Genomic DNA, 13,103 nt, shown 5'->3' on the forward strand with positions numbered 1-13,103 from the left:
GCTGCCCTCACCTACAGCACCCCGTCCAGCAGATCTGCCCCGCCCTCTGATTGGATCATTTTCTGCTGCTCGGTGCTACACTATGAGAGGAATCCATAGAGAGCATCGTGGACGGCTTGTGAAGGATTCTTGTCCCCGGGGCACCTACTGGAGTCCATTGTTCTACATCACCCTCAGTCGTTGTAATTCGATCGCTCTAATAAATGTTTGCACTGTTATATGGATCCATGGTGTGCCGGCGACATAGACTTTTTCTACATTGACACTGGTTGACCAGCTGTGCATGTACTCTGTGCATTACATACCCCTGACCCCTGTACTCTGTGCATTACACACCCCTGACCCCTGTGCATTACACACCCCTGACCCCTGTACTCTGTGCATTACACACCCCTGACCCCTGTACACTGTGCATTACATACTCCTGACCCCTGTACTCTGTGCCTTACATACCCCTGACCCCTGTACACTGTGCATTACATACTCCTGACCCCTGTACTCTGTGCCTTACATACCCCTGACCCCTGTACTCTGTGCATTACATACTCCTGACCCCTGTACTCTGTGCCTTACATACTCCTGACCCCTGTACTCTGTGCATTACACACCCCTGACCCCTGTACTCTGTGCCTTACATACCCCTGTACTCTGTGCATTACACACCCCTGACCCCTGTACTCTGTGCATTACATACCCCTGACCCCTGTACTCTGTGCATTACATACCCCTGACCCCTGTACTCTGTGCATTACACACCCCTGACCCCTGTACTCTGTGCATTACATACCCCTGACCCCTGTACTCTGTGCATTACATACCCCTGACCCCTGTACTCTGTGCATTACATACCTCTGCACAGCAACCCAAAGCAACCAGACGGAAGCGAGCGGCTGAGATTAATTCTAACTGGTTGCTATGGATACAATGCATTCTCTGTACATATTAACCAATAGCAACCAGACTGCCTTTTACTGCAGCAAGCTACTGAGATGACATCTAACTGGTTGTTATGGATACAGTGCATTCTTTGTACGTGGTAACCCATAGCAACAAGATGGCAGCAAGATGCTCAGATTAATTCTAACTGGTTTCTATGGATACAGTGCATTCTCTGTACACGGTAACCCATAGTAATCAGACAGCAGCTCCCTGCTGAGACGAATTCTAACTGGGTACTATAGAAACGGTACATACTCTGTACATAGCAACCAGCTGCAGTCTGGTTGCTATGAGTTACTGTGTACAGAGAATGCATTGTATCTAAACTAACCAGGTAGAACTCATCTCAGCAGCTCACTGCCGTCTGGTTGCTGTGGGTTACCGTGTATGGAGAATGCACCGTATCCATTGCAACCAGTTGGAATGCATCTTAGCAGCTCGCTGCCATCTAGTTGCTATGGGTTACTATGTACAGAGAATGTACAGTATCTATATCAACCAGTTAGGATTCATCTCAGTAACCCATAGCAACCAGACGGCAGTGAGCTGCTTAGATGAGTTCTACCTGGTTAGTAGAGATGCAATGCATTTTCAGTACAGGGTATCTCATAGCAACCAGACTGCAGCTTGTTGCTATGTACAGAGTATGCACCGTATCTATAGTACCCAGTAAGAATTCATCTCAGCAGGGAGCTGCTATCTGGTTACTATGGGTTACCGTGTACAGAGAATGCACTGTATCCAAACCAGTTAGAATTCATCTGAGCATCTCGCTGCCATCTTGTTGCTATGGGTTACTATGTACAGAGAAGAGATACTGTACATTCTCTGTACATAGAATTCATCTCAGCAGCTTGCTGCTGTCTAGTTGCTATGGGTTACTATGTACAGAGAATGTACAGTATCTATAGAAACCAGTTAGAATTCATCTCAGCAGGGAGCTTCTGTCTGGTTGCTATGGGTTACTGAGATGAAGAGTAACTGGTTGATATGGATACTGTACATTCCCTGTACATAGTAACCCATAGCAACTAGATGGCAGCGAGCTGCTAAGATGCATTCCAACTGGTTGCTATGGGTACGGTGCATTCTCCGTACACGGTAACCCACAGCAACCAGACGGCAGCGAGCTGCTGAGATATATCCTGGCTGGTTTCTATAGATACTGTGCATTCTCTGTACATAGTAACCCATAGCAACAAGAAGCCTGCTCCCCGCCGCCATGAATTCTAACTGGTTGCTATGGATATGATGCATTCTCTGCACACAGTAACCTATAGCACCCAGACTGCAGCAATGAATTCTGACTGATTAGTATTGACACAGTGCCTTCACTATACATAGTAACCCATAGCAACCAGACTGCAGCTCGGTGCTGAGATGCAGTATGGTTGCTATGAGTTACTGAGATGAATTCTTAGTGGTTGCTATATATACGGTGCATTCTCTGTACGCGGTGACCCAGAGCATCCAGACTGCAGCCAGCTGCTGAGATGGATTCTGCCCTGGTTGCTATGGGATACGGCTGCCGTGGCTCCGCCTCATTCAGTCAATGTGAACATTGCGTGGACTCCTCAGAACGATAATAATAGAGGATGAGGTAGATGGAGGACCGGAGCCGGCCATCCCTCCCCTCCAGGGGGCCGATGGTGGGGTTGTTCAGACTCACCCATCGCTGAGCGTCCGACGGGAGATAATCGCAGAATCCTCCGTCACCGCAGAGCCGGCGGGGGAACGTGTTTTGTCTGTGGCGACGAAGCGGATAGAGAACGGCGAGGAGATCTGACTTCCCCGTCACACGCTATGACAGGCAGAGCGAGAAAAAAAAAAAAAAAAACGACTTAAAGGTAAACTCCAAATTTAACCCTCGCCGCCGGAGTCAGAAGCGGGCGTTCCACCCGCGTTTCTGGGGCCTCGCCAACGCCTGTCAGCGCCCTGCGCCAACTGTAAGCGCCGTTCCTGCGTCGCACCAAAATGTATCCGTCATTCGCTCCCCAACCCTCTCCATTCACATCCATGTAAACGACCCCCCCCCCCCTCTAATGTTCGCAGCGCGTTTACCATGCGTTTTTTTTTTTTTTTAGAAAGTCTTAGGCTACATTTCCACCGCTGCGACTCAGAGTGCGACTTCCATCTGCCTTTACACTCTCTGGGTACAAAGTCGCATCAGAAGCAGTGCAGGAACCTTTTTCAAAGTCGCTGCAGCTTTAAGTCGCAATCGATGGGAACGGTTGTGCCATTGAAATCAATGGGGCTGCGACTTGTCACGTGACTTTATGTCTCCAAAGTCACGTGATCAGTCGGAGCCTTACCAGCAGAGATGATAGGATAAGAATCCATACAATAGAAAACCAACACAGAGGAGGCGTCTGGGGAAAAAAATGCTATTTACTGTTACGCAAACGCATCAAAAACAAATCTTCACATAACAGGGGCATGTCTGCTGCCCTCTGAAGAGCAATCCACGTTTGAATCGCTTTTTTTTTTTGTTAAATATTTTTTTTTTTTTTAGGGCATTTGACAGGCAATAATATGCCTCCTCACCACCTGATTTAACCCTTTGATGCAGCACTACCACGCCACAATTGCACTCAGGCGGTGCGGCCCTCATGAAACTTAATCGACTGAGTTTGACAGGCAGTACTCCCGGGGTGAAAAAAATGCACGTGTACAGCTGTTTTGGGACAGTTCCGGCTCAGCCGTTCGTTTTTTTACCACCCCCCCCACCTCGGCCACCCATCTGAAAGCACACTGTAAAGGGCTGGTTCACACCATAGAGACGCAGTCCGGATAGATTTTCTGCATGCACGTTTTTGTTGCGTTCCAGTACACCCCCCTTTTTTTTTTCTTAAAGCGGAATTCCACCCAAAAAGCACTCCACCCCCCCCCCCCCCAAATTTGTAATTAGGGGGAGAGGAGGATTCGCCTAGGAGGAGAGGAGGAGTCGCCCAGGGATGAGGAAGAGTCGCCTAGGAGTCACCTAGGGGGAGGAGGAGTCGCCTAGGAAAGGGGAGGGTGGGTACCTAGTTTTGACCCACTTCTGCCCGCACCGCCTGGATGACTCCTCCTCTCCTCCTAGACGACTCCTCCTTCCCCATGCGACTCCTCCTCTCAGGAAACTCCCCTCTTCTCCTAGGTGACTCCTCTTCTCCCCCTAGGTGACTGTGCCTCCCCCAGGCGACTCCTCCTCTCCCTCTAGGCGACTCCTCCTCTTCCCCCTAGGCGACTCCTCCTCTCCCCCTAGGCGACTCCTCCTCTCCTCCTAGGCGACGCCTCCTCTCCTCCTAGGTGACTCCTCCTCTCCCCAGGCGACTCCTCCTCTCCCTCTACACGACTCCTCCTCTCCCCCTAGGCGACTCCTCCTCTCCCCCTAGGCGACTCCTCCTCTCCCCCTAGGCGACTCCTCCTCTCCTCCTAGGCGACGCCTCCTCTCCTCCTAGGTGACTCCTCCTCTCCCCCAGGCGACTCCTCCTCTCCCTCTAGGCAACTCCTCCTCTCCCCCTAGGCAACTCCTCCTCTCCCTCAAGGTGATTCCTCCTCCCCCAGACGACTCCTCTCCTCCTAGGTGACTCCTCCTCTCCCCCTAGGCAACTCCTCCTCTCCCTCTAGGTGACTCCTCCTCCCTCCCTAGGCAACTCCTCTCCTCCTAGGTGACTCCTCCTCTCCCCCTAGGCAACTCCTCCTCCTCCCTCCCTAGGCAACTCCTCTCCTCCTAAGCGACTCCTCCTCATCCCTGGGTGACTCCTCCTCTCCTATGCGACTTCTCTTCCCCAGACGACTCCCCCTCTTCTCCTAGGCGACTCCTCTTCGCCCCCTAGGCAACTCCTCCCCCCCAGGCGACTCCTCCTCTCCCCCAGGCGACTCCTCCTCTCCCCCTAGGCGAATCCTCCTCTCCCCTTAGGTGACTTCTCCTCTCCCCCTAGGCGATTCTTCCTCTCCTCCTAGATGACGTCTCCTCTCCTCCTAGGCGACTCCTCCCCCCCAGAAACTCCTCCTCCCCCTAGGTGACTCCTCCTCTCCCCCTAGGCAACTCCTCCTCTCCCCCTAGGCGAATCCTCTTAGGTGGCTCCTCCTCTCCCCCTAGGCGACTCCTCCCCCCAGGCAACTCCTCCTCCCCCCAGACGACTCCTCCTCTCCCCTTAGGCGACTCTTCCTCTCCCCTTAGGCGACTCTTCTTCCCCTCCTAGGCGACTCTTCCTCCCCTCCTAGGCGAATCCTCCTCTCCCCCTAAGAAATTCCTCCTCTCCTCCTAGATGACGCCTCCTCTCCTCCTAGATGACTCCTCCTCTCCTCTTAGGCGACTCCTCTTCGCCTCCTAGTTGACTCCTCCTCCCCCCAGGCAACTCCTCCTTCCCTTAGGTGACTCCTCCTCCTCCCCTAGGCGATTCCTCCTCTCCCCCTAGTCGACTCCTCCTCTCCCTCTAGGTGACTCCTCCTCCCCCCTAGGCAACTTTTCGAATTCAAATCATTTTCCAATTTCCAAAGAGAATAAAATAGAATAGAAAATAAAGGAATAGGATAGAAAAAATAATAATAATAATTGAAAAAAAAAATTATATTCTATTCCTTTATTTTCTATTTTATTCTCTCTCTCTGGAAATTTGAAATCTATTAGAATTCGAAAAATCAGAATTAATTCGAAAACGAATTCAACAAATGAAGCAAATTTAACTAAATAAATGTATGTAAATAACGAATTGAAAATAAACTAAACAAATTTTTTTTTGTTCTGCACGTCGTTTTTTAACAGAAAAGAGTTTTTATTTAACAAATCAGTATTACAAAACATTCAGCATTCGGCATGAAGTATCTGATTTGTTACAGCATCAGACCATTCAGGAATTCCACCCATTCAGAAACATCCCACAAGTCCATCATTTCGTTCTCCCGGCATAATTTGCCCGGTGGGATCCAAGGATATTCCCTTCTAGAGCCCACCCCAAAGTTCAGCAGGTCGTTTAGCCGCTACCCTCTGGTAGACCGTTAATTGCATAGAAGGTTTGACAAGTGGAGTCTAATCCTCCTCTGTCGAGGCTGAGCGGCGGCGCCCCATGTCTGGGGGGGGGGTAATATCCCCAACCGAGCTCCGGGGAATCCATCAATTGGTCCCTTATCCCCGGCCCCTCATCCACCCAGGTCGACCAAACTTTGTATAATGGTAACACCGAGTTTACCGCCTTCTTCCAGGAGTTAAGGGTTGGGGGCCTCGGCAGACTTCCAATGTAGCATTATCCGCCTCCTAGCACAGAACAGGAATGTAATGGAGAGTTTAGTGTACCTATCCCCTTCCACCTCGCCCCAAATAGCTCAGCAGGAGCACCATGGGATCCAGTGGCAGCCTGGTTCCCCCAATGTCGCCAAGCATCTCCGACCACTCCCTCCCAGTATGGTCCGAGCTTTGGACAGGCCCATTTCATGTGCCAGAATGTCCCTTCCTCGGTCCTGCACCTAGGACAGTACGGGTCAAGGTGTGGGTATATTCTGACCATTCTGTGTGCGGGGTGTAAGTAAGCCCTGTGTAGAAATGTGAGCTGCATGAACCTGTCCTTGGCTGCTATCATAGTTGGGATGTAGGTCGAGACGCAGTCCTCCCACTCGTCCTCCCCCAGAGCCGGGATATCTTCCCTCCATTTGTCCATTGAGCGGGTGGGTTTAACACTGTGAGCTACCGTCAGGTATAGGTACAGAGTAGATAGGGGCTTCCCCATCGCGCTTGAAGTCTTGTTCTGCATGTCTAGTCACTGGCAGGGAAGGGGTTAACACTAGGGGGGGTTGATTAAGGGGATAAGTGTTCCCTAGGAAGGTGATTGGCCCTGGAGGAGAAGCGACTGCCAGTGTCCTATCATATAAGGTCCTCCATCCGATAGTGTCCGCTGCGTACTGCGCATGCGCAGTACACAGCAACACAGATTACAAAAATTGCCGAGGATGAACGGCGCCTGCGCCGTGAGTCCAGGTTCTATCCCCACTATCCAAGTGGACATAGAGTAGGAATATAAAAGAGCCGAGTGCAGCGAGGCCGAGTCCGAAGCGTGGCGAGGGGCCCTCTAATATTCACAACCCTATGTCCGCTTGGATGGTGGGGCCACCACCTCCACTCACTGCGCAGGTCGCCGTTCAGCTTCAGAGATTTTCCGAAGCTTCGTTTGCTCCGTACTGGGCATGCGCAGTACGGGGCGGACACTATATGATGCCCGGACACTATATGGCAGAACACTGGGACTCGGGGAGGAGACACAGGAGGGAGCCGCCAAAGCCGCAACCTGGATGGGGTAAGTGTGGGGCTGACAGAGGGGGCCTGACGGGTGAGTGAACCAGCGATCGATCAATCGAATGATGGGGGGGATGCGTCAATCATTCGATCACCAGGGCGGGGGGGGGGGGGGGCATTTGGCTGCCCCCACCCAAGAAAATTGAGAACCAGCCTTCACTGGTTATATATAGTAGAAAAAAAAAAACGCAGAGGTGACTAACCACCTCAATACCGGCCATGTACACCCCCTTCCTGCCCAGGCCAATTTTCAGTTTTCAGCTCTGCCACACTTTGAATGACAATTGCGCGGTCATGTAACACTACACGTGACATTTTTTATCATTTTCTTCACACAAATAGACCTTTCTTGTGGTGGTATTTAATCACTCCTGGGTATTTAATTAAAAAATAAAATAAAATAAAATAAAATAAAAGACCAACATTAAAAAAAAAAAAAAAAAACGTTTTTCTTAGTTGGTCAGTAAATTTTGTAAATAAGTATTTTTTCTCCTTCACTGGTGTGTGCTGATGAGGCTGCACTTATGGGCACGGATTAGGTGGCACTGATGAGAAGGCACGAATATGCCGCACTTATGTGCACTGATAGGTGGCAAAAATGAGCACTGATAGGTGGCACTGGGTACAGATATGCGGCACTGGTGGGCACAGATAAGAGGCACGGATAGGCAGCACTGATGGGCATTGATGGATGACATTTATGGGCAGCAGTGATGAGCATTGATGGGCAGCAGTGTTGGGCAGCACCGATGGCCACTTATTGCTGGCACCTGTGGGCACTGATTGCTGGCACCTGTGGGCACAGATTGCTGGCACCTGTGGGCACTGATTGCTGGCACCTGTGGGCACTGATTGCTGGCACTTGTGGGCACTGATTGCTGGCACCTGTGGGCACAGATTGCTGGCACCTGTGGGCACAGATTGCTGGCACCTGTGGGCACTGATTGCTGGCACCTGTGGGCACTGATTGCTGGCACCTGTGTGCACTGATTGGTGGCAATTGTGGGCACTTAATTGTAATCAGGGCACTGATGATCAGTTCCCCGATTACATCCCTAGATGTCTTCTGTGAGGAGATGCCGCTGATTGGCTCTCCTCTCCTCACACACTCTGTCAGTGTAAAGTGAGGAGCGCCGTTTACCGTCATCTCCGTGTTTACGCGTGACCGCCTGTGATTGGACACAGCCAATCACATGGTTAAAGAGCCGCGACTGTTTACACAGATGGCAGGTGAGCGAGGGCGGTGGTTCTGGGAGGCCGTCACATGACATCAACCCAGAATGAGAGCCGCACCGCCCAGCCGTCGGGCGGGCGGCAAGTGGTTCAATACCATTAAGAGAAATCTCCATTTGTGGGGAAATTTTATTTTTTATATATAAATGTCATTTGTGTACAACGTCGCATGATGGCGCAATTACCAGTTAAAGTAGCTCAGTGCTGAACAGCAGAAAATGGCCTGGTCATAAATACCGTAAAACCTTCCGGAGGTCGAGTGGCTAAAGGAAGTGGAAAAATAACATATCTACTGGCAGGATCCACAGCTAATAAAACTATACTGCAATGGGGGGGGGGGGGGGGGGTTGGGAAAAGAGGTCTTCACCGGATAGAAGTAATAAAGGGATTTGCGCGACTCGCTTCGCCCACCGCCGAGTCACGAAGACGGACGGCACTTGTGTTGGAAGTGATGAATGGACGCCTCCTATCTGGGTAAACACACAGAGACGGCCTCATTCGATCGGCACGGCGCGGGATAACATCTGACAAAGACTCCGCAAAATATTTATTCTAACCGGCAAAATCCAAAACAAAAATCTGACGTTCCTTTCTAAAAGAAAAAAAAAAAAAAAAAAAGAACGTCACTGAAACATTTTGAAACATTCATTCATTTGATTCTATCCTGTTGGATTTGGCGCACAAAATTCGTCACCAGAGACGTTTTGTGTTTTGTTATTATTTTTTTAATTTTTTTTTGCACACATGTTAAAAAAATTATTTTTGCCCTCTATGTCCCATTGGGGAGATTTTCCTTCACTTCCTGTCCCGTAGCCAAACAGGAAGTGAGAAGAAATCCCTCCAAAGAAACCCCCCCGGTCACTAGAACTAGTGTCCCCATTGGAAGATTTCTCCTCTATTACTATTCTGGGGACAACTCAAAACTGAGGATTTTCCATCACATTGAGAGCCAGTTCACACCACAAAGACACACTGCAGATCCTGGGTGCATCTCTGCATGTGCGGTTCTAATGGGTTTTTGGCGCGTTCCAGTGCGTCTCTGATGCGTTTCTAGGTGATTTTTTATTTATTTTTTCTCAGGGCCAGTTCCCACAATATGCATTCCAGTGCAGGAAGAATGTAGCATGTTCTACTTTTTTTTTTTCTGGAACTGGAACGCACCGGTGTGAACTATGCCATTGAAAACCGTATAACCGACTTTCCATGCGTTTTTTGATGCAGAAAAAAAATGCACTGGACTGCATGTGGTGTGAAGCGGCCCAGTGCAGGAAAAGTGCAGCATGTTCAATTTTTTTAAATTTTTTATTCTTGGACTGGAAAGCCCTGGAACTGACTGCACTGGTCCACACCATAGAAACGCAGTCTGGATGCGTTCCAGTGCATCCCCCCCCCCCCCCCGCCCTCTTTTTTCTTACCCTTAGACTTCTTTCACACTGGGGCGCTTTGCAGGCGCTACAGCGCTAAAAATAGGGCAGCGATGCGCTGGCAGGACGCTAAAAAATGTCCTACAAGCGACATCTTTGGAGCTGTGAAGGAGTGCTGTGTGTACACTGCTCCTGCCCATTAAAATCAATGGGGCAGCGCGGCAAAACCGCCATCATAACGCTGCAGCCGCGTTTTGCGGTGGTTTTCAACCCTTTCACAGCCGCTAGTGGCTGAATACCGCCATTAAAACGCCAGTAAAGCCACCAACTACCCCCCCCCCCCCCACCTCCCCCTGCCCCAGTGTGAAAGGGACCTTAAAGAGGAACTGCAGTCCGCTCACATAATTTGTAATAAAAACATCTTTGCCATTCTGAAGCTTCCCTCCAACCACTTTGCATATTACTTTATATATACTGCGATTCTGTACTTGCCAAATATGCTGCAGAAATCTCCCTCCACTGAGTCTGGCTGCAGCCATTTTAAATGTGGGCAGCTGAAGTTGCTGCCTGTTCACTTCCTGGATTTACACAGAGACACACCTCCAGCTCTGCAACTCTCATTGGCCCTCTTATGACTCACCCCCCCCCCCTCCTGGCAAACTCTTACCAAAGTGAGAGAGAGAGCTGTGCATGATGTCCTACTTTGCCGGCAGGCCGTCAATAGACATCCTCCCCTTTGCGCGCTCCCCGCACGCCCCCTGCATTGTGCGCACGGCGTGCGCTGTGACCACAGAGCCGATGAGACTCGGGTGACCACAGATAGGAGGAAGGGCCCGATCCCGACCCCTTACCACGTGATCAGTTGTCAGCCAATGACAGCTGGTCACGTGATGTAAACAGAAGATCAGTAATCGTTGTTTTTTTTTCTCCTGACAATTACTTCTGTGCAAGGGACATCGGTCCCAAAGAGGAAGATGCACAGCTATCTCATCTGTGCCCACCAGTGACACCTATCAGTGCCTGCAGTGCCACGAATCAGTGCCCACCAGTGCATAACAGTGCCAGCAATCAGTGCCACCTATCAATCCCCATGAGTGCAACCTATCAATGCCCACCAGCGGTGCCAATCAGTACCTCATCAGTGCCACCTAGCAGTGCTGCTTATCAGTGTTACCTACCAGTGCCCATCACTGCCACCCATCAGTGCCACCTTATGAGTACCCATCAGTGCCAGCCATCAGTGCCCATCACTACCACCCATCAGTGCCACCTAACAGTGCTGCTTATCAGTGTTATCTACCAGTACCGATCAGTGCCCATCACTGCCACCCGTCAGTGCCCATCACTACCACCCATCAGTGCCCATCAGTGCCAGCCATCAGTGGCACCTCTCAGTGCCCACCAAAGCCACCTATCAGTGCCACCTCATCAGTGCCCATCAGTACCGCCTTATCAGTGCCCATCAATGTAGCCTCATCAGCGTACACCAATGAAGGAGAAAAGTTACCAGTTTGCAAAATTGAATAACAAAATATAAAACGGTTTTGTTTTTTTAATTTTGGTGTTTTTTTTTTTTTTAACAAAGAATAAAAACTGCGGAGGTGATCAAATACCAGCAAAAGAAAGCTCTATTTATGGGAAAACATGATAAAAATGTCCTGTTTGTAGAGTGTTGTATGACCGCGCAATTGTCATGCAAAGTGTGACAGCGCTGAAAGCTGTCCTGGGCAGGAGGGGAGGGGGGGTTTAAGTGCCCCGGTATGCAAGTGCTTAAAAGCCCCCCAACCCCCCCCCCCCCCCCCCCAATAGGTCATCAGTGTAGAGTAACCACGAGCAATGGACCTAGAATTATCACTCTCTTGAATGCGCGGCGGTATGCAACGTGTGCAGCACAATCAACGTTTCCATACCTAGGCACCTCCAGTGCACGTGTCTGCGGTCATATGTGTGGGGAGGGGGGGCGGGGCTAAAACGTGCGGTGGTATATTAGTGGTATAACTTTGTTGTTGTTTTTTTACCCTTTTTTTATATCACAAAGTCCCCAACAATTTATTTATTTATTAAGACAACAGGGGTCTAAGAGACTCACCTGCTAATGAAGTGCAGGATTTTGGGGGAAAACTGTTTATAAAAAATAAAAATAAAAAAAAAGTCTAAAGTTAGAAAGGAACGGCCAGAGGCTACGAGGGCCACTTACAATGTCCTGACCTACCTGTCATTTATACCCTCTCCCCTAGGGGGCGCTTCATCACCCAGGCTGGTCAGTCTTGTAGAGATGCTGCCAAAGATGTGCATACTGCAGAAGGGGGCTTTGGGGGTCTCCTTTTTTCTGTCACTGTAGCCAGGGAAAGTGACAGGAAGTGATGTAACGCGGGTCACTTTCTGGTTCTTAGCCAGTGTTAGCTTTAGTCTTAGGACTAAAATGGCATTTTAGTTTTAGTCCCATTGTAGTCTTAGTCTTTTAACTAAAATGGCTTTTAGGTTTAGTCATATTTTAGTTGAAAAAAATAGTATTCATTTAGTCGACTAAAATGTTTTAGTCATTTTAGTCGACTAAATTACCACTGTTTTAAGCAGGTAAGGGAGGTCAAAGAACGGACATTCGCTGCTCTCCCTTCCCTCTACCAGGCAGCCCGCTGGCATACCAGTCCTGGGTGTGCAGGTGGGACACAGGAGCTCGGGGTATCACGGCAGAGGGGCCCATTCATGGGGGGGGCAGATTTATATGCATGCTACAGCTGGCGGGAGGGTGTGCATCTCCATCCCCCTCCCTCACTGTTACTGCTGACGTATGCCATACATCCCTGTTACTGCTGACGTATGCCATACATCCCTGCTACTGCTGACGTATGTCATACATCCCTGTTACTGCTGATGTATGCCATACATCCCTGTTACTGCTGATGTATGCCATACATCCTGTTACTGCTGACGTATGCCATACATCCCTGTTACTGCTGACGTATGCCATACATCCCTGTTACTGCTGACGTATGCCATACATCCCTGTTACTGCTGACGTATGCCATACATCCCTGTTACTGCTGACGTATGCCATACATCCCTGTTACTGCTGACGTATGTCATACATCCCTGTTACTGCTGACGTATGCCATACATCCCTGTTACTGCTGACGTATGCCATACATCCCTGTTACTGCTGACGTATGCCATACATCCCTGTTACTGCTGACGTATGCCATACATCCTTGTTACTGCTGACGTATGCCATACATCCCTGTTACTGCTGACGTATGCCATACATCCCTGTTACTGCTGACGTATGCCATACATCC

The 13,103-nt window shown here is 49.8% G+C and overlaps 1 protein-coding gene across 2 annotated transcripts in view; it reads right to left on the reverse strand.

The window, feature by feature from the left end:
- The window catches only part of PLEKHG5 (pleckstrin homology and RhoGEF domain containing G5), a 504,862-nt gene that overhangs the window by 451,997 nt on the left and 39,762 nt on the right, over positions 1–13,103 (reverse strand). Inside the window, exon 1 of one of the 2 annotated variants that reach the window (XM_077458335.1) lies at positions 2,609–2,703. The exons of the other annotated variant lie outside the window; for it this stretch is intronic. Coding sequence (XP_077314461.1) covers positions 2,609–2,612 — 4 coding nt within the window. The 5' untranslated portion in view covers positions 2,613–2,703. Of the gene's footprint in view, positions 1–2,608; positions 2,704–13,103 lie in introns of those variants that run through there. 2 annotated transcript variants of the gene reach the window in all.

This window comes from Lithobates pipiens, unplaced genomic scaffold (genome assembly GCF_037356315.1).
Source record: "Lithobates pipiens isolate NorthernLeopardFrog02 unplaced genomic scaffold, aLitPip1_a1.2 Scaffold_27, whole genome shotgun sequence".
Lineage (NCBI taxonomy): Eukaryota > Metazoa > Chordata > Amphibia > Anura > Ranidae > Lithobates > Lithobates pipiens.